At 42.6% G+C, this 25,547-nt stretch overlaps 2 protein-coding genes across 17 annotated transcripts in view; one reads left to right on the plus strand and one right to left on the minus strand.

The window, feature by feature from the left end:
* The window catches only part of SH2D4A (SH2 domain containing 4A), a 46,537-nt gene extending 25,162 nt beyond the window's left edge, over positions 1-21,375 (plus strand). For 6 of the 8 annotated variants that reach the window (XM_053259637.1, XM_053259638.1, XM_053259642.1 and 3 more), the window contains 6 exons: positions 4,708-4,788; positions 5,470-5,593; positions 10,279-10,495; positions 12,381-12,508; positions 15,223-15,443; positions 19,839-21,375. In XM_053259637.1, the coding sequence (XP_053115612.1) occupies positions 4,708-4,788; positions 5,470-5,593; positions 10,279-10,495; positions 12,381-12,508; positions 15,223-15,443; positions 19,839-19,931 (864 nt within the window). In that variant the 3' untranslated portion in view covers positions 19,932-21,375. Of the gene's footprint in view, positions 1-4,707; positions 4,789-5,469; positions 5,594-10,278; positions 10,496-10,620; positions 10,740-12,380; positions 12,509-15,222; positions 15,444-19,838 lie in introns of those variants that run through there. The other 2 variants (XM_053259640.1, XM_053259639.1) reach the window with 2 other exon arrangements.
* CSGALNACT1 (chondroitin sulfate N-acetylgalactosaminyltransferase 1) overlaps positions 20,747-25,547 on the minus strand; it is a 60,078-nt gene continuing 55,277 nt past the window's right edge. For 8 of the 9 annotated variants that reach the window (XM_053259632.1, XM_053259631.1, XM_053259628.1 and 5 more), the window contains one exon: positions 22,202-25,043. In XM_053259632.1, coding sequence (XP_053115607.1) covers positions 24,760-25,043 — 284 coding nt within the window. In that variant the 3' untranslated portion in view covers positions 22,202-24,759. Of the gene's footprint in view, positions 20,865-22,201; positions 25,044-25,547 lie in introns of those variants that run through there. The other variant, XR_008309517.1, reaches the window with a different exon arrangement.

Genomic DNA, 25,547 nt, shown 5'->3' on the forward strand with positions numbered 1-25,547 from the left:
GAACCATCAGTATCTTCTTGCACTGCTTTAGGTACACATGGCGTCTAGAGAAAAAACATGTAATCATAGCTACACTCATCCATGGCTACACTCAGTCCACTGCATCCATGGGCACCATGCAGGCGCATTCACACTTTCTTCCCTCTTCCCTTCCATACCTAGACACAAGTGACTAGCCCAATAGGAAGCAGGAACCTTAGTGCACTTGTCTTCTCTCGCAGCTCATTGGCCAGAACTGTCTACTGCTATCTGGAACAGCATCCCAAATGAAAGTAGAGATGGACTTCCACCCCACAACCCCTGCCCCCAAGACTACAGAACGTGTTTTTGATTTAGGCCTGTGCAACATTGGATGAAGCTTCCCACTGTCCTGGTTCGCTGCTATTTTGAGCATAGAATTCCTCCCCCACTACCTGCCAAGTACTGTGACAGAAGCAGTGATACTGGAGCTAGCAGAGAACCACGTGGATCACCGCAAGCACTGCAACACATACCCTCTCTTTCCAGTGTCCCAAATCACACCCAGTTGGTTTTTGTAAGTTGCCCATTCCCTCTTTTGGGGGGAAATAACACCACAGATGTTGCTGGGGAAGAGCCAAGAGGTTATGCAGCTCCCAGCTAGAGCTGCCTTACCCCCTGAAAATCTGGGTTTCACACGGATTTTAAGCATCTCACCCAGATTGCTTAGCCCACCCAGATTTGCCCAGATCTCAGCTTTCATTAAAAAAAAAAAAAAAAAAAAGCTAAGCTCTAGCCTTTGTAGAAGCGGAGTTATAGAGCAAAACGTGCAGTCACTATTCAGCTCAAAAATTATTTTCAAGCCAATTTACATAATATGTAAATTACATAATATGTAAATTAGCACCAGGATTTGGAAAGCCAGAATATGGCAACCCTACTTCCAGACTACCATGGAAGAAAAACCACACTACAGATGTTTCTGGCGATGCTGGGTCTGCAGGCTCTTGATAAAAAGAAATTTAAAACATAAGAAAAGATGAGCATCAAGGAAATCACCAACAAGCTAGGTGAGTGGAAATGGACTGCAGGGTGCAGGAAAGAGGTGTGGCTAGGAATGGAATTGAGAAGGGTGGGGCAGAGCCAGCATTCCCAAAATCATCCCCCAGACAGGTAGCCACAGTTGCAATGCACCAATAAATTGCTGTCTGGAAAATCTTATCAGGTTCTTCCTTAGGGCTCTGAGCAGAACAAGTCTCTGTTAATTATTAATGCAAAGGCTGTTGATTAAGAAGGTTAGTCACAAGATTGCATGAACTGGTAGGCCGGGGAGTGGACGCGTTATTCATTGTACAGACAGTTGTAGATAGCCGTGTTATTCCATTAGAAGACAAATCCACAGTGCAGAGTAAGGCAATGCTTTATTTAGGATTAACTAAAAGGAAATAAGTATTAAACATATACAGGGCTATGCTTAGTTAGCTCTAAGCAGTTTGGTATTGAAACCATCTCATGGTTTTCAAAGGCTGATCCAAATCTAAAAGAGTGAGAGAGGGACCCTAAACTCCATGTTTTAGACTTCACAAGCGACAGAACACTTGGGCTCCTACCACGTGCTCCTTCCTGCTCCTGCCCCATTGTCCTTGTGTTTGTCATTGGTCTTTTGTAGGACTTGAAAGCTCTCTGTTTGGCTTGATAGTTTGTGATTTTTAATTGGTCTTTTAAAAAAAAACATTACCCTACTTTGGATTGTGGTGACAGAGGCACTTAAATCAATTTGGAGGTCAACTTGTACAGAGACAAGCCCTAGTGTGAATGTATCTCAAGGACAAGGTTGAGGTGCTTGAATACCCTGACTTCTGTATTTGTCACTGGTCCCCTATAGGTAGTACGCTGATTTCACTGTATGCGCAAGTGACAGAATATAACTTGGAGTGTAGAATCCAGTATGTATATAAGATAGCTTGAGAAATCTTAAGAGCACGTTTCTAGCCTGCAGGGTTGTAGGGAGAGCCTTTAAAAGGCAATATCCCCTATAGACGGGGGTTTGGGAAGGACCTTTTAGTAGTGAGAATACATACACACTCTCTCACTCACTCACACTCTCACTTCCCATCCTTCTTATAGGCATCAACTCTTCTGCCACCTTTGAAGTGCCTGACAATAACAAATGTTTCAGGGTGTCCAGGCATTGCCTGGAGGTTTTTCACACATAGCTTTTTGCCTCAGGGTATCTGAAGAGCAAATCTGCTTCGCAGCAGATTTCACAAGATGTTTACTTCAGGGGATTAGTTTGACAGTTCATATAGCTGTCGGCTCCTCCACACATCTACCTGGTCCAAGTTTTCCCTCCAACACAGAGGAAGAGGCAAGAGAGCTTTTAAAAAAATAGTTTGACAGCTAAGAGCCAAGAATGAGTTATCAAACAAATGGATCAAACAGCAGGATACTTAACCCTTGCCTTTGTGAGTGACTGCCTTCATCTCATAATGTTTACCACCCCATGCACCTAATGGAATCAGCCTAGACCAGGGTTTTTTAACCTTGGGCCCCCAGATATTGTTGGACTACAGCTCCCAGAATCCCCAGCCACAAAGCCATGTCTGGGGATTCTGGGAGTTGTAGTCCAACATCATCTAGGGGCCCAAGGTTAAGAAACCCTGGCCTAGACAACAAAGGGCTCAGGTTGCATCCATTCTGCATATCTAAAGCCTATGAAAAACATAGCAAGACACACATTTTGCAGTCTAAGCTTGTGTTTAACTCAGGAATTTATCCCTCCCCCTCCTACAGCAATTTCTCCCTCCCCCTCCCTCAACAGAGCATCACCAATCTACAACAACACACATACACCCCAGCGCTTGCAACTACAAATCACTTAGAGCAGACCATATCCAAAACAACTGTCAAACTCCACTTCAGTGAGTTTTGTTTTTAAAAAAAAAACAAACACGATTTACTGGCATGATCACCCCAAACATAACAGAGAAAACTGCAGGGCATAACACAAACCCCGGTTTATTTTTCAAAAGCCTCTGAAACTAGAGGATTTTTAAAAACCGGACATACTTCAGGCTAAGTCAGAATTCTCAGCCTCCATTCGGGGAAAATCAAAGTCTTGTCTGTCCTGATAGCCTGCAGGGAGGTTGGGTTAAATCCAGTAGATATGTGAACTGGCACACTCCAATCAGGAGTGGATTTGCAATAAAAGCCCTGTGTGAAAAGCCTCCAGGAGGCACATCCCATCACTTGAGGAACTTGATGGCATGGAAAGTGCCTGTCTAGCAGCAGTGCCAATGATCTATGGCTCCAGATGTTCCTTAATCTGTCCTGTTGCCCTGCCTTTCCAATATCATATGAGCCCCAATCCTCATTCCCTCTATTGTTTTTGCTCTTTTACAGTTGGGATAGAAGCACTTTAGTGATTTCCATATAGCTAGAAATGTTGCAGTTCAGTTTCCAAAGTTAATACTAGGGCCAGGGGGACACCCAGTACAGTCTGTTCAAACTGACATTAAATTTAATTAAATAGTCCTTTGTTTTGAAGTGTGCTGAGTGCTCCTTGGTCATCCCCATCTTTTTGCATTCATTGGCGAGAACACTGGAAAACCAAGGAGGTTTACTTGTTGCACAGTTGGGTAAAAACTTCCAGCACATTTTCCTTTTTATCTTCAAAAGTAAGACTTACTATACTCTAATCCAGCAAGAAAGATCCAAATGTGTTAGATGACTTCTGCAAGTGCCCTCCAATATAGAGGTTAATTGGGATACGCTATACATCTGTATTCTACCAAAGACAAACAGAGGGCTCTGTGTCAGGAGTCGACATCAGCTCAACAACACACCTTACCTTTATACATCTATATACAACGCTCATCCAGTCACCACTGAACTGGCTGGACCTTGGATACATGGCTATCCAGGGACCACTAGTTTTTACATTTAATGAGTTGTGCAAAGCCATGAGTCATTTCAAATAAAAATGAAAATTTCTTTTTATTTTTAATGAAAATTGAAAATTCAGGGAAGAGGTCTGAATGGGCCAGGCCCCCAGAGCCTCCAGCTGCACTCCATTGCAGGCATTACTGTTTCTCTTGGTTTGTTTGGTATGTGGTCAAATGGGGTTTGTGTCTAGAAGATTACATGGAATCAATGACCAATTTTTAGCTTGTCATTTATTCTGATATTGGCAAACTTGTAATATTTGGCTTTTAGGGTGCCGGATTTTATTTATTTGATGTGTTTATTTCCTTTTTTAATTCTACCCCTCTTCCAAGGAGCTCAGGGCAATGTACACAGCACCGCCTCACATTTCATGACAATTTGGTCGGGGGTTCCCAACCTTGCGTCTCCATATGTTGTTGGACTACAATCCCCATCATCCCCAACCACTGTGCCCATTGTGGCTGAGGATGATGTGAGTTGTAGTCCAATGACATTTGAGGCCTCAAGCTTGGGGAACCCCTGAGGTAGGTTGAACAGTGGGATAATGACTGGACCAAGATTATCCAGTGAAAACAGCTGAGTGACATTTTGAATGCAGGTCTTCGTAGTCTACCACACTGCAGAATGACATTATACCTCCTCTATTGGTCATTGGATCTGTGGTCTGAAAATTATCGCATTCAGATTGTGTCAGTCATAGATGCTCCTTTGATCCACTCATGTTTTGGAATGGAGGCTTTGATCCAACGTTTGGAAAAGTGTGGAAAGCTGACAGACCTGCTTTTCTGTTTGGTTGAATTTCAGCCTCCTGTGAGTAAACCGAGAGGTGTAGAGCAGATGTTGGCAGATTCTGTCAGTCAATCAAGGAAGTATGGCTCTCAGCAGGTAAGGAAATAGGGACAGTTTTCTGGAACCATGTTATGCTAGAACTCACTGTGAAGGGAAGAGGGCAGTGCCTAGGCTTGTAAGGTGGGGCAGGGCCCGGGCCAGCAAGAGAGTAGAGCAGGATCAGCAGCTCTGGCTCCCATCTGCGGGTGGAGTCAGCAAGGAGGACATGGCAATTCATTGTGCTTCTCAGTGGTGAATGGCCATAAGCTGGCAATGGATTTATGTTTCCAGCCCGCCCTGCTCAGTAGGTAAACATGCTTTTGAAACAATTAAATTTCAGTCATAAACCCAACAGAATAACATATCTATTTAATAGATATGTATATCTATATAAGCTGAATGCCTTATTGCTAAAGCTTTAGCATTAAAATGCAGTTCAGACAATATCTTCTAAGCATCTTCAAGTTTCCATTTTATCAAATTAAATGAAGGAGCTACCTCATTTATATGGCTTGTGTAGTAGTGTGCTTTTCAATCTTGGCCTCAAAGATTAGTTGGAGGGCAGTTTTTTTAAAAAGTAATATGTGATGAATGCTTTAATTGAATTGTCTGTTGATTTAAAGCTTGCGGCCTTATGAGATGCTAAATGCCTTGCTGATTTTAGCTGTGAATGATTGACAAAGAGGAAATTGATTGTTGCACTAACTAAAAAGAATAGCTCACTTTGTGTATAAACAGAGGAAAGAAGAGCTAATGAGGACAACCATGAATGAGATCAGAGCACAAGGAGAAGCAACCCCAAATCTTGTCTATGAATCAATGCAGAAATCGGACAAGGAAGATCCTGATTGGCTGGAATCTTGTAAGTCTCTCTGATGTTAGACCCTTTTGTCTGGCCATGTGATGCCATTTAGGGTAAATTGTGGATGGAGACATCACTGTAAGGTTACTCTTCATCATTCTCCCATGCAGTGGCACACCTAGACATATTAGGAGCCCAGGACTAAGGGGGTTTGGAGGCCCCTCCCCTTTAGGGAAAGCTGAAAAGTTTTGTTTTGTTTTGTTTTGTTTGGGAAAAAGCCTCCTGAAGGCAGGTACCCACTGACCTGCACTTGGCACAGAGTGCCCACCACCCTCCTGTCCCACTCTCTTGTCCCCTGGATCAGGTCTCTGGCCAGGCCCAGGCTGCCTGGGACCATTAGCTTAGCTGCTAGCACTGCCACAGAGGCCCGCTCAGTTGAGGCTCTCAGTCTCAGCCCCCACCCCTGGCCGTACTACATGCACAATTGTGATGGCACCCAAAAAAATCTCTCTTTTTGTGCCGCCATGATTATGGGTGCAGCGTGGCTGGGAGGTGGGGGCAGAGACTGAGAGCCTCACCCAAGTGGGCCTCCATGGCGGTGGTGGCTGCTAAGCCAATGGTCCCGGCCTGAGCAGGCAAGCCGCTTCCACGTGCCACGCGTATGATGCTGTGTCCACAATCATGGTGGTCCCAAAAAGAGAGCGATTGGCATGGCGGCATGGTGGCAGCCATGGTGGGGGCCTGCAGGGAGGCCCCCCAGGACATTTGGTGGCAGGTGCTGAGGACTAGACTTCGTCCTGGAAGCCCGGAAGCTGTCTTCTAAATGTGTTCCTCTGTAATTTTTTCACTGTAAAATAAGGTCCCTGGTTCCAATCCCTGGCATCTCCACTTTAAAAGAATTTCCGGTGGCATGCCTAGGGAATACATATACCTGTAACCCTAGTGGACTGTACTGGGATAGTTGTACCTGTATCTTTTTCCTAGTGGGAGCAAAGGCGGAATGACTTTTTGAAGGAAAAATAGCACTCAAGGAAAGGGTTGATAAATCCCTCTTCCCCTGCACCATTCTTCCACTTCAAATTGCAGCCTCAATGACTGCACTAGATAAAAAAAGGAGCAGAAAGTCTGAAAACAAGAGTAATTAATCTATACATAATGTGTGGTCCGGCTCTAAATCACACTCCAGTTCATAAAGTTGCTACATTGGATTTAAGACCATTCAATCTGGTGTGAAACTACTGCTGTGTTACAGGTCCAAGTTTCTCTCTCTCTCTCTCTCTCTCTCTCTCTCTCTCACACACACACACACACACACACACACACACACACACTCACTCATACTCATACTGTCTGCTGCTTCTGTTGTTTCTGTATTCATTTCCTTTGTTCTGGGAAATTCCTTAGCAAGGTTATCTTAAGCTAGTTGGAGAAGAACAAAGGTTTTTAAAGGAGCTGAAAGTTCAAAAGTGCTTTCACTTTCAGCACTGTATGTATACTCACTCATTTTTTGTTGCACTGTCACCTTTTCTCCAACAGCTTTTGCAAGGTTTTTAAATATATGTAAAACCCTGAAAAACCTGTTTGCCACAGACAAAAGCAGTGTGAGTGTCCACAGGACTAAACACTCAAATAACTGACTCGCTGACAAAACTATCTTCTGTCTCTAGCCTTCGGGGTGTTTTTCTGATGGCAACTTAAAATTGCTTTGCTATATATATGTATGTAAATACAGCCACAGCCTGTATTTGGATCTTATCTTGATGTTTCATTTTTAAAGCGTTGTATGTGTGTGAGAAAACAGTAGCTGATTTTTTTAGTTTTGAGGATAAGTAAGAGTGCATAGGATTGCAGCTGTAGAAGTGTGGCTTGCACAGAGGCAGACTATTTCTCCCTCTGTGCCTTTTAGAGAGGGTGTGTGTGTGTGTGTGTGTGTGTGTGTGTGTGTGTGTGTGTGTGTGAATCTGTGTGTTTTATGATTATTGTTGAGTCTGATGGGTGAGTAATTGAAATGACCTGTCTGCTTCTTGGTCTAGGGAGACAGCTTGTGCATGAGTTTTGCTTTGGTGCTCTCTTTAATTCTCTTGCACAACAGTACCAGCAGTACTGGGGAAAATCACCTTTTTTGGGGGTGAGGCAAGAGTCCGTAGCTCTTGTGCAAATTCACCAAAGTGAAGGGGGGGCAGGGAGGGAAAGCCATCATGCCATCCACCCCCTTTGCTCCCTATCCCCTGAAAGTTTCAGTGTGGGAGGAAGTGGTGTAAAATCCAGGGGCTAACTCAAACTGGCTTCAAAATGTTAGGGTTTGCCTTCAGACTTTACACCACTTCCTCCCGTGTAGTCTGTAAAAAAACCCATGCTTTATAGATAGCAACATTTCCATTTCTTACTTGCTTCCATCATAGCCTGGGGGCAGGGGGCAACAATTCATTTTCCATAGCGTTTTTGTTATGAAAGGTTGAGGACAGACACTTTTAAAGGGTGCATACAGATGACATGCTTAAAAAAAAAAGTCAGTGTGGATTTTTCCACCCCTGTGTGTCTCAAACTGTGTGACACATGTACCTGCATCTCATTATGAAATTGCATTTCATCTGCCTCATCCGTCCACACCAGAGGGCTGAATGCTTGGGGCAGCATGCTCCTCCCTCTCTCCCAGAGGCATATTTTACATTAACACAGGCCTGCTCAACTTAGGCCCCCCCAGCCTTTTGGGATTACAGCTCCCATAATCCCCAGCCACAGTGGCCAATAGCCAGGGATTATGGGACTTGTAGGCCAACATCTGCAGGAGGGCCAAATTTGAGCAGCCCTGCATTAACAGATGCATATTGTACTAGGGAACGGATAAATAAGGGAACCTTGATTAATTTTGAGAGGTACATCTTGCGGTTCCTTCCTTTCAGTCTTCAGGTAGGCAGTTATTTCTTTTGAATTTTCACATTATATGTATCTGCATGTCAATCATAATTGTTCATATATTATTGCATTATCCCTTGTGGTTAGCAGCTGTACCATGCTTTTGTATTGTGAAACTGCATCCCCATTTATAGTTCCTTTGGCTTGCACACTCATCCCACAATATTTTTTGTTTACTTTTAGACACTCGTAGCTGTCTCCTTTGCAGTTGTCACAGGAGGAGGATGCATAGGTGTAAATATGTCAAAGGCAGCATGTGAGCCCAGATATAGAGCTCTGTCCCTGAGTAGTGGCATGCTTGTTTCATCCGAATGCAGAACCTAGACCTTCCCCATTAGAGGGGGAAGAGAAATGGGAAGTCGACCCACATCATAAATAATAGGTATAATAATAGGGATATAAGGTAGTGGAGTGAAAACGCCTATATTACTGTGCCTCTAGTACAATTCACTCTGAATTGATCCATTGATCTTATTTATTTATTTATTTATTTATTTATTTATTTCTTATTTATTCATCACATTTCTATACCGCCCAAAACACGAGTTTTGGGATCAATGAGATCCCAGATCTTATCTGCTTCCATTGCACGCCACACACATCAATGGCCATTTAGGAAAAGGAAGAGGGGCACAATATTAGAAAAAAGTAAAGTTTTTTAGGGATGTATGTGCATTTAAAATATAACAATGTAACCAAGAAAACCCCACATTTGCAATGAAAAGCAGCCTTCTGTACCAGGCAAAAACCTATGAGCAAATGCTTGAAAATGGCACCTATGGAAAAAGGAGAAGTGAACCAAGTTCCAGGAAGAGGTATAGTTGGGAGTTATAATGCTGAAGAGGAGGTGAGGTTTGTGCTTTGAGGGCATCTTCTGAGTCGACTGGGAACACTCATCCATGGTGAAGCCAGGACTGACCAGACTTTCAAGTGAGAGAACTAAAAACCCAAGTTCTTGTGGAAGGTCACGCTGGAAATAACACTGCAGTCCTATGCATATGAATATGTCCTAGAACACACACACTCAGCAGTCAGCACTTTCCTGTGGCTACATATTGTAGTAAGATGGACAGTGGTGGATATGCTGTGTTTCAGAGAAGCTTGTTGAGTGCTACATATCCTTGGCACTTTCCAGATTACACGCTACAGTAGGGTTAAAACGCTTCGGCTTGGCAGGATTGTATTGAAAACGATCCCCAGAATCTCAAACTCCTACAACAGGAAAACACAGCTACTTTTTTGTGATGCACATGCAATGTTGTAGTACTATAACAGAAAGTAAAACCAGAAAGAAGGCATCGGAAATGTGATTGGCACCTTGCTGTCAGTGCAAGGACTGCAATGTCACAACACAGGAAGTATGGAAGCACACTTAGCAGATCCGTAGTGACATTGTTGTAGGGTTTAATCTTGAAAGTGCCCCTGAGGAGTTTCTGAGGACCCTTGGGAGAAAGTTTGAAAACCACTGCCCTAAGACATGTCCATACTAGCATGTTTATGCTGTTACACGTCACTCTTCCAGCTCATTGTTGGGGGCGTAGTACAGTAATAGAGCGCTTGCCCTGCATGCAGAAAGTCCTGTGTTTAGTCCTTGGCTCCTACAGTTGGATCTCTGATATCCTTCTAACTGTATTCCCTCCTGTCCAAGACCCTGGAAGCAGACAATACCAAAGTTGTGATGCAACACCAGCCTGCCTCAGTGTGGAGGTAATAACCTTGCATCCATTTCATGCCTATGGATTTTCTCTTCCTAGGTACTCCTGAGATTTCAGAGATGCTTCTAGGTCTTCAAGCAAAGACTAGTCAGTAGCTTTCATCTTCTATTTCAGTGCGGCGGTCAAAAGCAGCCGATGAGAGGCGAAGCTCCCTTGCCAGACATGCACGGGATGACTACAAGAGGCTGTCTTTGCAAGGTGCACACAAGGGGAAAGCAGCTGAAGTTTCCAAGACCTCTAAGACAAGAGAGCAGAGGCAACTGGTCCCTCCACCCTTGCCACCAAAGCCTAAGCACCTCTTTGCTGGAATAGCCAATGGGAAACCAGACAGGTTAGTAGCCTGAAGGCTTTGGATAAGAGGTGAGGACAGGGTGTGTGTGACAGTACATATGAGTCCCCTGCTGGCTGTGTTGGCAGTCACTGTATTGTGGGTTTTTTGTCAAATGTCCCTTTAAGGTTAAAACGGAGACAGAAAATCCCATATTCAACCAGGGGTACACTCTTGAGGCTGATTAAAGTCCTAAAGGTCCTTGGTTTAATCCCAGACTTTGGAGAAGCAGTTGAGCTCTTCCTAGGTATGTTGGAATCTTGTGTTCTTTCATCTCATGGTTTTTATACAAGAGACAGTGATAGCTGCTGGTTTAGATGACTTTAAAAGGGGATTAGACAAACTCTTAGAAGATAGGTCTATCAGCAGCTATTAGCCATTGTAGCTGAAGCAAACCTCAACGTGCTTTGGTAGTGTACCTCTGACTGTAGATGCTGGTGACAAAGAAGAGATGATCATTGCCCTAATGTCCTGGTTATGAGCTTCCAAAGGTCTTTGGCTGATCACTATTGGAAACAGAATGGTGAACTTAGTCTGATCAAGCAAGACAATACTTGCATATTTTCAGAGAAGTGTTACCAGTTATCACTGAGGTTTGGCTTCCTCAACATTTGCTTCTCTCACCCCCACAACCTTGGTGCTGATCATACTAGTATATTCTGACCAGCAGCCTATAAAATTGGCACAGCTGAAATCTTGCCTGCAGGCATTCTGCATGTCAGTGCGCTGGTTACTTGCAACAGCACTGAGACTGGGGGAGAAAGTTGGCATCTGGAAGCAGCTTAGGACAACCTGAGAAAACCACTGCCGTTAAATTACATGGGATGCTTGTTTCCCTTGCTTCTGGGTACAGCACATTCCATCACCCTGGGCTATATATCTATATGGGTAATCCTGCAGTTGAGGGGATGTGTATGTTTCTCAACCCTTCCTAGGGTCAGTACTAGCTTCTTCCAAATGTAGGCTGAACAATATAGTGTAGTGGTATCACTGCACTTAGAAGATCAAAAGTGACTTCATCTTACTTGTATGGCTGCTATCTATCATTGGCATAGGGTGCCTGAGCTTGCAGCGCAAACCATATTTGGACCAACAAAATTGACAGTCTGACCAGTCTTTATGAATCTTCCTGTTCTGCACATTGACTACTGGCAGAATTAGATATCCCATTTGTAGAATATCTGGAATGCTCTTCCTCCACTCCCCCAACCCGCAATTAAACAGCAGTTGTGGGTATGGGAATTCATTCATTCATTCATTTAGATTTCTAACCCGCCCTATACCCAAAAGTCTCAGAGCAGGTTACAATAAAACCAATATAAAACATATTTTGAATCCAGAATGATCTGGATCAGGACCAAGGAGGATGAAGACTTAAAGCGCCCCCCCAGCCTTTCCTGCTGTAGTCCACTCCTTATCAGGGCTCTGCATGGCCGCTCTTTATATTTAAAGAAGTAACCTTTCAGGCCCCAGTCACATGATAGGCATTTTATCTAGTTTGGCCCAGTATTATGTCTTAGAATTTGGTGATATTGGGATGATGATGATAATAATTATATATAAGAGAAGAAAGTTAGGGTGGGTTTTTTTGCTGCAAGTTACAGACCTTTATAACACACAATGAAAACTGATATTGGTAATAGAAAGAAAAGCTAATGTTGTATGAAAAAAGGAATGAGAACTTTTATTATATATACTTAAAACCTTGGGGAACCTCTGGGGCCAGGAATAAGCATTCTGTGAATGGATGCATTTTATTCTGAAGATCTGATGTGTGTTATGCAATTTACCCATCCTGTTTTAAGGTATTGCTCTTTGCATTAGCACTAAACTGAGTTCGAAGACAAGATTTTAAAATTGTAATCCATCAATTATTATTCCATGACAGAAAGGCAGTGCAAAGGACTTTTTCCAGTTCTACTCAGGAGAGCATCATTCAGTGGTTTAAGGAAGAGCAGTTTCATCTCCGGGCTGGCTTTGAGAAATCGACAGACAGGATAGCACCTTGGTTCCATGGTGAGTACACTGAAAAAGTCATTCACTCAAGCTGAGAGGTGTTGGGGTTTGTGATTATTTAGCAAAGCACCAAGGAAGCTACCACTACAGTTACAGAGTGCAGAGTTTAGTTGTTGCAGCTATTTCAGAAACACGCATGGAGATCACTGTAGATTCTAAATTAAATAAGTTTATTAGTGAAATACATTTTAGATAGGAAAGACTTATCCTATCTATCAGCTACATATTGAATATGTAGGGGGAGAAGGAGAGTTGGATGTTTCCATCCTCTCTCTAGGAGGAAAGGAAGAGGCCTGATGCACTACAGGAAGTACCTGATGAGTCAAAGGAGGGGTAATAGAGAAGAGGCAAGCAGGGACAGGTTAAGGAGACCCTCACGAGCTACCTCTACTTCCAGTTCCCCTAGTAGTCATTAGGATAGTTGGTGCAAAATGTCGATGCCCTGGAACTCCATCTCCAACAAGAGGCACTACAGAATGTGACATCTGGAGGTAGCTGACTAATTACACACGCACACTTTATGAAGCTTGTTCCTCCTGTTTCTTCCTCTCTCTCATGTTTATCCTTGTCTCTGTTGTCTCTATCATTGCTGTAAGCTCCCTGGGGCAGGTACTTGTCTTTTTTGCTGATGTGCCAGCCATGCTGTATAAACAAACAACCACAAATAACCTCTGTGAATCACATGCCAAGTGTTCATTAGCTGCTGTGTTATGGGAATAGTCCCAGTGTAATCATTGGTACAGGAATGTAGGATTCCCCCCACCCCCTATCCTAAGATGTTTGGAATAGAACTAATCACATGAAAAGTAGAATGCTGCATATGATAAAGAACTAATGCAAATCTTCCTTGAAGGGAATTTCAGTCCTTGCTTCTGTGTTTTGATTCTAAAAATAACCACATCTGAGGCTCAGGATGAACTTGATCCTGGAGGAAGCAGCTAAAGGGGACACTGGATATAAGCACCTCACCATGCCTTCATCATCACCACCTGTGCAAGTGATGGTTGCCACAACATGGTGGTGAAACACCATTTGCAATACTAGATGAACTAGGGACAAAGCCTAGAATTCCTGACCAACAAATCAATTCCCGCCCCCCTCAAGTGGCATTATGTTTCTTGCTTGTGGCTCACAAACAGACTTTAAGAGAATCACAGCCATCCTTTCAGATAATATTTCAATGGAGTGGAGCAGAAACCAGTTCTTCTCAGCCCTACACCTGCAGATAAAAAAAGTCACAAAATATATAAGAAAAATGAATGTGGTTCAGTTTGTTTTCTTCTCTAATAGAAGTCTGTGCGCTAGGTGGGTAATTCAAGAAATCTCAAGCATTTCTTGAGAGACTGGGAGTGTCTGAGGAAAGAGAGGTTTTCAGTTGATGGGACAGGCCTTCAGAGTGTCAGTTGTTGATGCTGTTGACTTGTTCCTGTGGGATTCACTTCCCTTGGGCTGAAAGGTGAAGGCAGTGGGCTCCTCGCCCTAGTTGGCTGGCATCCATGGTGATGATCATTCTTGGAGGATCCAGGAATTGTTTGCCTTGGGAGAGATGGTCCTGTGAGGTTCACCAACTGAATGGCTGAAGAACAGTGGGAGGAACTCGAACAGACGTTGAAGTTTTCTTGGCTATGGCCTGCTACTAAGGAAGGAGGAACCATTGCAGGGAATGAAGGTGGAATCATGCCCATGGAACAGAGTCCAAAGATGCCACCATCAATCTGAGTAGGCACGCCAGTGAGAGAAGTGGCACAGTTTATTGCAACGTGACAGAAAGTATTGCATCCCTGAGCTCCTGGATAACTTCCTGGGGAAGAAACAGTTGGTTCACTACTGTGTCTATCACCTCCAAATGAAGAATTTGGCATGTGGGGAGGAGGTGACTCTTTGCCTTGTTTTTCAGAAACCTGTGGTTAGTCAGGGTCTGCAAAGCCATCTGTAGGTCTGTGTAAGCAGATTGAAGCAGAGGCAATCTGAGCAGGAGGTCGTCTAAATAGATGAAGATCTGGACACCCTTCAGACAGAGATGGGCAACCAGAGGAGCTAGTATTTTTGTGATGATCCGGGGTGCTGAGGAAAGTCCGAAAGGAAGTACTTTGTATAACTGAATTGTAGAAGTGCTTTTTCTGTATTATTCAAGGGTTACTGAGCTGATGTTTGACAAGTGCTTTGAACACTTGAAATATTATATATAAATGCTACTAATTCTATAGTGATCTGAAAATTCCTAGGCCAGGATCAGCTCAGGTTTTGAAAGGGTGGAAAATGCTTGTCAAGGATCAAACTCCTCCAGCTTCACCGTGGGGATGAGAGCATGATTTTTTCCCTGTGTTTCTTGGAAGTAGGAGAGCAACAATAAGTACAACTCTTATTATGTGTTGAGTGTTTTTGCTAACATAAATTGTTTTTCTGTGTAGCAAAGAATGATACAGGCAGATTGACAGACAGACATTGTCACATGGAATTCAACGGCAGCGGCTGGAACTAGTCGTATTTAGTGAGATCAGAAAAGATGTATTTCAGTGGCCAGGTGCCACTGCTCATAGCATCAAGATTGTACTTTTAAGTGGGAAAAGAGGTTAGATGGATAACAAGGCAGTCAGATTACTGAAAAGGCTGAGGGTTAGTTTGCTCAGCTGCAGTGAAGTGAATGTTTTTACATACAACACCCCAACAGATAGTGTTCTCCTCTTTAGCTCTTACCTTTGATTTTGGGACAGGTATTTTAACCACTAAGAAAGCAGAAGAAGTTCTAAGTGGTTCAGCACCTGGCAGTTTTCTGATTCGGGTCAGTGAAAAGATCAAAGGCTACGTCCTCTCATATTTGTCGGCAGAGGGCTGCAAACACTTCTTGATAGATGCTTCTGGGGATTCCTACAGCTTCCTTGGGGTGGACCAGCTGCAGCATTCAACATTGGCTGACTTGGTTGATTACCACAAGGTAGATCTCTCTTAATGCTTATCTTTGTAGTTCATTCTGTGACTGTGCTTAAGCTTTTTGGGTGCAAAATGTTTTTTCAACAGGACTTGCTGCAAGGATAGTGTCTCAGAGGAACTATCAGAACATAAGACAGAAGATCGATGTAACTTTTTAAAGCAATGAGACCAGTTTGAAAGCATCATCACTACTTTTATATGTATATGTACCTTTTACTATGCTAGGGTAAACTCTCAAAAAGCAGTTCTACACATTTGCAGTGTGGTCTGTTTTACCTGGGGACAAGCTAGCTATGGAGAATACCCCTGACAGTTTTCCCATGATATTATGAATGCTCTCCTGTCACTCCTGCTTGATGTCTCCCAGTGAGCTACTCACGTCTTCCATTCCCAGCTCTGGCTCACTTTCTTCATTCAATACCATGTTCTTGTATACCTGAACATCTCCAGAGAAGAACAAAAGTTGGCATATGTCATCTATTATAAATTCATTCTCTGCTCCTCCTCATCTTGCACCTGTCCAAACAACATTACTATACCTCTCTGATCCACACCGGCAGCTCTAAGAATCCTCAGTGCTTCTCCTTTTCCTCTGATGCTCCATTAAGGCTGCTGCTCCATCTATCTCATTCTCTGCTCAAGACCTTGCCATTTCTTTTAGTGCTCTCCTACCCCTCTCTAGACCCCTTTCTCTTCCCCCCACCATCCCACTTGATGACTACCTTGTTGTCCTTGTCAAACCCTTCCTAACACTTGATCCTATCCTGTCCCAGCTCTTCGTTGCCATTATCCTTTCCCTCCACCACATTATCTCCTCTCTCCCCCCGCCCTTAACTTGGCTTCTTCCTACTGCATTTACGCATGACATTGTCTCCCCTATATTAAAAAGTAGATCCCTTGACTTTTCCTCTTGCTTCAGCTACTGCCCAATTTCTCTTCTATCCTTTGCCACCAAACTCCTGGAGCACGTGCTTCCTCCTCCTGTTCAACTTCCTCTTGAACAGTGCTCTTGACCTACAAACTGGCTTCCTTCCTCTGCATGCCACTGAAACTGCCCTTGCTGGAAAGCCTACAAGCTGCTCTTCCAGTTCCCTGCTTAGGGGACTCTTTGACTTTTCCACTGCCTTTTATACGGTCGATCGGCTCTCTTGCTTGACTCTCCCTTGGTTCCTTCAAATCTCTGTGATTGTGCCTGCAGCTGGGTCTGCTCTTACTTGTCCAATAGCTCCATCAACATTCCTGTGGGGTAAGACTGTTCCTCCGCTTTCCCTCTCTCTATTGAAGTTCCTCAGTATCCATGGTTGGCGAGGGATGACTGTACAAAAATCAATATTGTATGTTGGTTGAAATGTGCTGATCTCAAGGTCCACATGTTCTTCCTTTGTGCTTTCCAAGCCTGGAACTGCCTTCCAGAATACCTGTATAATGAAACCTGACTTCCTTCAATGCCCCCCCCCCACTATAAAACCTTTGGCTTGATGTTTTATTCCTCCTATGCTCAGGGTCAATGTTTTTTTAAAACAGCTTACAGTTTAGGGGAGGTGTGTGTGTGGTGGGGGGGTAGTGTTCCCTCTAACAGGGATTCCCAGATGTTGTTGATGACTGCAGCTGGGGATTCTGGGGGTTGTAGTCAACAACATCCCATCCCTAGCTTTGGTCTCTATTCAGGCCAGGTTCTCTATGCATGCTCTTTACAGGAGGAAAAAAAGCAAACCTGTTAGGACCAATGATTAAAGTCTTGTCTAGTTTGACCCTCAGTCACCAAGCTGTGGCTAAACTACACATTATTGTTTGTCTGTTATTTATTTAAAATATTTGTATCCTGCCCCTCTAGTACAGTACTGCTCAGGGTGGCTCACAACAGTAAAATAATAAAAGTAATACAACATTTAAAACAGTAAAACAAATTGTTGAATGATTTGTTTTTCCTTGTGTGTCTCTTGTTTGTGTTTCAAATGCCAGCCATGTGGGTGGGTGTGCTTGTGACATGGGGTGTGTGTGTGGGGGGGGGGGTTAACCCTCTCCCTCGAGTTGCAGCCCCAACAAAATTCCCCAACAGCCTATAAAAAGCCTTGACAAAATTCAAAAGCTGCTGTTTTCCTTAGGAGGGAGGCTGCAGTTGATTAAAACTACCCACCCCTTCTGCAGTCTCAGTACATGGCTGCTATTTTATTTTTTTTTAAAGGAGGAGCAAACTTGGCCAACATCCTAGCTAATGAAGTTCCAGTGCTATATGAGATGCTGCCGCTGAGTTCCAGACTAATACAGTAGGGGTTTCATGGCGGAGGCAAATTTTGACTACCTCTATACTCTGACATATCCTAAATATTGTTGGGCTTTCACAAGGGCCAAATTTAATGCCCTTCCCTCAGCACTTCTTGAGGGCAGTTATTCTAACCGCCCCCACTGCAAGTCGTTTGTGTCCTTGTGGTGCAGAAGAAATCAAATTAATAAAGCATGTGCTTTTATACTGTAGGTTTTATTCTGATTTATGACATAATTTGATTTGTCCTCTCTTAATGGAATATCTAGGTCATTCTGATGATTTTTATGTAACACTGCTTTTATTAGATCAAAGTTTCAGATCACTTACAATGTTGCTAAGTTCTGTTTTTTTAGCTTCTAGATTACAGCGATCTGTGATAGCAGCTTGATCAGTTCCGTTTTAGCTTTGATTTACAACTTATTGTCAGTTGTGTGTCTTCTTGCTGGCCTTTGGCTGTAATAAATAAATTCTGATTCTTGACTACCTCCCTTTCCCCCAGCAGCAGCGCTCTGTGCAACTCTCAGGTGGCACGGAGTGCTTCTCGGGGAAGGGGAGGTTGTTGAAAGTCACCCACTCCCAGCACGTGCAGGTGTTGCATTAGTCAAAACCAGAAGCAGCCCCAGCATATCATGCATAGCAGCAGCACTTCATTCGTTAGGATGTCAGCCAAAGCATTTAAAATAACCTGAGCTTTGGCCCCAAAATGCATATTCTTGCCCTGTTTACCCTGCCTCCATTCCCTCCACTTCCTACATTGCCTTCCCTGTGTCATATCTTGGACTGTGAGCTTTGTGGGACAAGGACCTGACCTTTTTATACTTTGTCAAGTTACATGCAGACTGAGGGCACAGTATAAACAATAATTGTTAGTTATAAGTTTATTCGGTCATTGACCAGCAAACATTTACAATAAACCAGTACGTATTTTACAAATAATATAACAAAACTTGGCCATAACAGAAATAATATCAGTGTCCTCATTAATTAAAAGATAATTTAAATAAAATTCATCAGACCAGCCAGGCAAATTGTCTAACATAGGAGATAAAAGTCTTAAACGGGGTTCCCTATAAAAATCACAATAAAGAATAACGTGCGAGGTGGATTCTATAACCCCTTTGCCACATGGGCAAAGACGTAAAAATAGCGGAACTCCCTTCAACCTGCCATCCAATACTGCTGTAGGAAGAACATTTAAACGTGCTAAAGTGAGGGCTCGTCTAAATTTAGGGACAAGCACCACATCAAAATATTTAGCTGGTTTAAGATTAATAGCTTGACTCCCTAAGTATAAACCCTGCTTGAGCCATGCACCTTCTTGTTGAACTTCTATATCCAGGACACGTTGCTTAACTAACTTCCTGGCTTGCTCAATTCCTACAGTATGCAAATCCTCTATGGAGAGGCCAAAAGAGGAAAATTTGCTCAACACAGCTCATTTCCAGCTCGAATTAATAATTATATAATTATAATAATAATTGTTATAATAATAACAATAATTAATGCTTTCTCCACTTCTCAAGTCCCTAGAGCAGGGCTGCTCAACTTTGCCCCCCTGCTAGCTGTTTTTGGACTACAACTCCCATAATCCCTGGCTATTGGCCACTGTGGCTGGGGATTATGGGAGTTGTAGTCCAAAAACAGCTAGCAGGGGGGCAAAGTTGAGCAGGCCTGCCTTAGAGCAATAGCTTTTAAGAATATCTGCGGGTTTGAAGAGTGGGAGACAGGATGAAGGATGAACAAATAAATGTACATGGGCTGTTTAAATAACAATAATAATCATAAACCCCAGACAGTTCTCCTGAAACAAAAAGGGAAGGGCAACACTGCTGAATAATCTAGAATTTGACTTGCTAGAATCTACATTAATTCAATCCAAACATGATGGGTGGAGAACCATGACTATTCTTAAGATCTGACATTTGACTTTATGTTAAGCTATACTAATACTAGCGGAAGTGCGTTCAACTGTTTTAAGTGCTGTTCATCTCCCAGTTTTGACGCTATTTGCAAATGCTGTGGTCAGTCATGTGGGTAATGCTAATTTTGATGAGCTTTAGATCTCTGGAACATGAATTAGAAAGATAGGTTTTTATCTGTACTTTTTTTGTCTTTTGTCTTTTTCTTTTTTAGGATGAGCCTATCACATCTTTAGGGAAGGAGCTTCTCTATTATCCCTGTGGCCAACAGGGCCCAGAGCCCGATTATCTTGATCTTTTTCAGTGAAACCTGAAATGGCCGTCCTTTCCCAAGTGAAAGTACTTCCTTGAATGGACAAATATGCTTTTTGTGACAGAAGCAGAACCAACAGCTATCAGTTATTACAATCACTTCTTAAATTGCCAAGTTATGATGCAAGCAAGTGTGTTTGAAAATCAAGAAGGAAAGTGCTTTTGTATGCTGACGGTTACCAGCCATGGCTGTGGACACTCCATCAAGCTTCAAATGAACAGGAAATAAAATGCTAACAAACTAAGGCAATGGCAAAATAATAATGACATTGTGAATTATAGCATTAAACTTTCCTTAGACATCTTTCCTTGGGTTAAATCCTGCCCTCACGCATTGCTGTTAAATGAAGTGCCATGGGACATTTCCACAGTATAATTTGTGTTACTCTCTGTGAATATATGCAGGGGTAGTATTGTTGGTGAAAACCACAAATGCAGAAGTAATGGAGGTTCTCTTCATAACAGCTGGACTTGCAAGATGCTGGCCCTTCTCTGCTCCCATGAGTCTGTGGGAATGAATGTAAGCTTTGCAACACCTGAAGCTATCATATTCTTGGGACAACATCTTCCCTACAAGAACACAGAACATATCCACTGCCTGAATCCCAATGTGATGTTCTATAGTTCTTCATCAGATTCAGGCTCATGATGGAGAAATGAGAGAGGAATTCATCCCAGCTGGATAAAGAAGAGAAGCATCTGTTTGCCAAAATATAGACATGTTGGCTGAAATTGTGTCCATTTGCTTTTTATATGCAGGATCTGGAGCTCCAACAGTTTTCACTGTACTTTGTTTTTAAATCTTCAGTATTACCCTTATGTATAATTAAATGTGTCAGGAAAAGAGATCTATATTTTCAGCACTGTCTATATTTGATGCTCCGTTTTATGGCTGGGAGTTGATGTGCACATATTTTCCAAAGCTCAGCTTCATAAAGGTAAGGAAACACAAGCCAAGTCAGCAAATATTAATGTGAAAATCATTGTCTATTAACATAACTGATTATTTCATATTACGCCATTAGTTGAGGAGTTTCCAGTTATACAATAATGTGAATGGACTGCTTACAAACAAGCTTTTTAATGTTTCCAAACTGTTTTGTTTTGTTCTGTGCACTTCTGCATTGAACTGCAAGCAGAAGGACTACTGTTCTTCCACACCAGAGCCAGTATAGTGCTTCTGTTCTGATATATATTCTGCTTTGTTGCATGCACAAAGTCACTGAGGGGAGGCAATGCAGGTATTGCAAATTCGATCCCCTCCCCCTTCCTTATATTAAAAACAGAGAGAGGGTTGTATATGTGTGAGGCAGAGCTGCTTTTACAAAATGGAGACTGGAATGTGGAAAGGAGCACCACAGGTGGGGGAGGGGAGAGATGTTTGTACATTTACAAGTGAATTTCCCCCAATAAACTTTGTTGTTCTCATTGCAGCCAGATCAACTGTTAGTTTTGTCTTATTTTTAAGTGGGTGCTATTACACCTAGTGTAATATGAAATAGTGATAATGAAACATTAAATTAAAAAGATGAGATCCTCTTCCTTCACATTTAAAACACACAGAGGGATCAGAGAAAACAAATAACTTTAGACGAACTATGTGCAAAAAAAAATAAAAAAGGAATAGCCAATAAACCTGGGTTAAATAAATAAATAAACAAACAAACAAACAGGCGAAAATCACCAGCAGTCAAGTAGCAAAGGTATACTTAGGTGCAGAAGCTGGGGGAAGGGATGCACCCTTGTGAATTAACCCTCTGATATATCACCACCCATGTAGAAAACCACTCCCCCAGACCCCAAACAAGGTGCACTCTATGGGTCATCCACATTTTTTGTGTGAGTTGTTCTACTAGGCTTTGCAAGTTAGAATATCTGAGCAAGGAACAAGTCCGTGCGCAAAAGCAACAAGTTTTGCTTAGTCTATCAGACTCTAAGTGTTAAAAGCACTTCATATATATGGCAAAGGGAACAATTCATGCTTGCTTGCCACAAGACCACTTGCAACCACAAGACATTCCCTTGCCAGCCACTCGCCAGCCCCTCCCACTCATACAGCATAATGTCTGAATAGGACTATTGCCCTGAGGAAATAGGGGACAGGCCTTAAGCTACAACAGAAAGGTTTATAGCTACTCTAGAGTGTAGTCTCTTGTTATCACAGACTGCAAATCATCTGAAGCCACAGCTGTTGTTAAACTCTTTAACAACAATAATGCTGAAATCAATGAAAGAAGTGAGCCAAATCACAGTCTACAACTGAAGTCACAACATGAGGTATTTAATCAAAGAAAAGCACGGATAAACATTTTACATATTTTACAGATAGGGGATCAAGATAGGTGACAATGGATGTGAATTCTCCCATTCACACACAAAAAGGACTTACACGCACCAGCAGCCATTTCTTCTCACACGTCGGTAGGAGTATTTTTTGTTTCATGCACAGGAGACATGCCACAGCCTGCCTTTTTCTCTAGTACCATTAAATGACTTGCATCATCCACAATTTACAAAACCGTTTAAAAAATAATTTAGGATGATCTATTGTGGCACATAGGTTTTTTGTTACCACTATTCAGCCTCATTTAAGATTTCTTTACTTCATGAGCTGAGCTTCAGGGGGGTGGGGGCATTTTAAATTCTTGTCTCTGGGCCCACTCCAACCTTGCTACACCCCTACACACACCTATCTACCAGCATTTCTCTCTCACCCTCACATGTAGCAGTACTACTCTCACAAACTGACACGTTTAGTAGCACAACATTCTGACACAAACAGTTCTCTTGCCGCCTCTGATATGCACTCATACACACACAGCAACAGGTCTTCTCTCTCTCTCTCTCTCTCACACACACACACACACACACACACACACTCCACTACTGTCTCTCCCTGACACACATTTAGCAGCACTCATATGCACACAAGCAATTCTCCCCTAGTGCTCCTGTTGTCTATCCTTGTGTCTTACAAGGAAAGCGTAAGGTTGGGCATGTTCTATTTACCTCATAACGTAGAGTTTAAATAATAAATAATGATAATAGTTTCTGCCTTACCCACCAAGGGCTGGTTCAGATGATACATCTACCAGCATCCTAAACATGTGGGAGAGCAGCATGGGTGTACACCTCCCCTTCCCCCACCCCCTGCCACACTGTCCTGCTGCCATCTAATTGCATGGGCAGGTGGTTTATGCAAACTGCCCCTAAATCTGTGAATTAATGCAGTATGAACCATGATTAGGCAGCAATGGGATGGCATATCAGGGATAGTGGAAGATGTGCACACCCATGCGTTCAGTACAGTTCAGCAGACATATCTTCCAAACCAGCCCTGAATGAAATAGTGGCTCAGCAATAGGGGTGGGTTGGATGGGGGAGGCTACACCTACCATTGTGCAGTGGAAAATAAGCTTTATTTGGTTTGTACATGAATATTTGGACTATGAACTATTGAACAGGCATCCTTCATTTGTTTTTGAATTTCTCTATAATTTCACCTTGCATTTGGTCTTTGTCTCTTGTTCAGTAGGATGGAAAGGCTTTGTTAGTTTGCAATACTAATAGGTTCTTATCTGAGGAATACTCTCTTTCTGCTAAATATCATTCCTGGATGTAAACAGTATATAATTCATTCTGATTTCTTTCATGATAAATGCTACATTGGAGGCACATTTGAGTTCACTTACAAATCCATTTGATAGGTCAGTCCAGAAAAGGTAAACTGTGCTGCTTCTCAGCAAGTATTTATGTTTTAAAATGCACAAAGTGCCACACAAGCAAAAGTGCATTTTTTAGGACAAACAAAAATGATGTCTAACAGTACACAAGAACAAATGACCATATTGCATTTACTTAGTCTGCACAAGTGCAGAATATATGGCTTTTATTTCCTTTTGGGGGAGGGTGGGTGAATTGATGTAAATCAGTAGTGGTATCGGGCTCTGTTTGTTTGCTCTTTTCATTTCATATCTGAGTATAATTAGTTTTCTGGTTGTGAAAGATCCTTTTCTTCTGATATTTTCTATGGAAAGTGAACTTTGATTGTCTGATGCTCTGTCTATCTGAATTAAACTTAACATGTGACTTCATTCTGGTCCTAGGGAATTTTGCAACATAACCAGTATGGTTTATGGAATGTAGGAGCTTTTTACCTTCTTTGAAGGGTATAAAGATACCTGAATATCCCAGTATAGCAGGAGAGATAGCTAATATGGATGCATTATCCAGATCGGGGTGTACATCTTGTCCAAGACCACAAGTTACAATGCAGTATGACTAATGCTTGATCAGGTCTATCATCAGTAATCTCATTTGAACATGACTGAGTTAAATCACAGGTTCCCAATCGGTGATACTCCAGATGTTGCTGAACTACAACTCCCATCACCCCCCAGCTACAAATAATTGTGGCTGGGGGTGATGGAAGTTGTAGTCCAGCAACATCTGGAGTACCACTGGTTAGGAACCCCTGATTTAATTCAATGAGAGTAGTTTTATGAGTGCCTGGCTATCTGGGTGAAAATGTAAACTGTTGCACAATTTCATCATATATCAATCAAAGTTGAAAAACAATCTTGTTTATACTTCAAATATCAAACAATTGGCTAAAACAAATTGCGATTTTCTGTGCTTTAACCGTATCAACCAATTATGTGGTGTGATATTCAGGAAGATTAGAGAAAACAGTAAGTTCTTATCAAGAGCCCTGCAAAGGGCAGGAGTTGATCACTTAGGTCATCTTACCTTCCAAGACTTAATTTTTTGAACACCCTTCTTAGTTTGATTTTCAGGTTCTTTGAGTAAGACACTTTTTGGCTTCAAGTCTTCTTATTGCTGGCTTTCTGTTTGCGCCGATGAGCCTCAATTTCCCGTCTGAAGACCAGCATCCCTAGCTGGCCATGAGAAGCTTCATTCATGGCTTTGGACTGAATGCACATCTTGTACTGCTCTGGGGTCAGTTCATCTAGGCAATGCTTTTCATGCCAGAGATGGAAAAGGCCCCGGACAGGTGTCCTGACCACAATAAGGTTGCTGTGCAGATATTTACGGTACAGGTGAACATCCTCTCCTCCCCACCCTTTAATATCAAGATCAAATCCTCCTAAAAAGAAAAAGGAGGGTCAGTGTGAGTACAATAAATAGAGAAAGGAGAGGAGATAATTAGAAAGAAGATACAGAAATGGCAAACTTGTCCTTTACAGGGTTGCAACTGTGAGGAATTAGTATTGCAGTCTCCAGCTATAAGTGTCAAAGGATTTCTCTGTCATGAGGGCATATGCGCACTAGAAACATAGATCAGTTTTAGACCACTTTAGCTGCCATGGCTCCCATGACAGAATGCTAGGAACTGTAATTGTGTGAGATAATGAAAAAAATCTCAATTAAAGATTCCTGCTCACAACTAAAACTCCCTGAGATCCTAGGAAAAAGGAATTGACTGTTAAAGCAGTTCATGTGTGCAGCATGCCTATGTTCCATCAGCAGGAAAACATTTGCTCACACAGGGCCGGCCTGTCCACTAGGCAAACTAGGTGGTCACCTAGGGCGCCAAGCAGGGTGAGGTGCAAATGTCCCATGGCCTTTTGCCACCCACAGGGTGGGGTGT

The sequence above is a fragment of the Hemicordylus capensis genome, chromosome 6 (genome assembly GCF_027244095.1).
Source record: "Hemicordylus capensis ecotype Gifberg chromosome 6, rHemCap1.1.pri, whole genome shotgun sequence".
Taxonomy (NCBI): Eukaryota; Metazoa; Chordata; class Lepidosauria; order Squamata; family Cordylidae; genus Hemicordylus; species Hemicordylus capensis.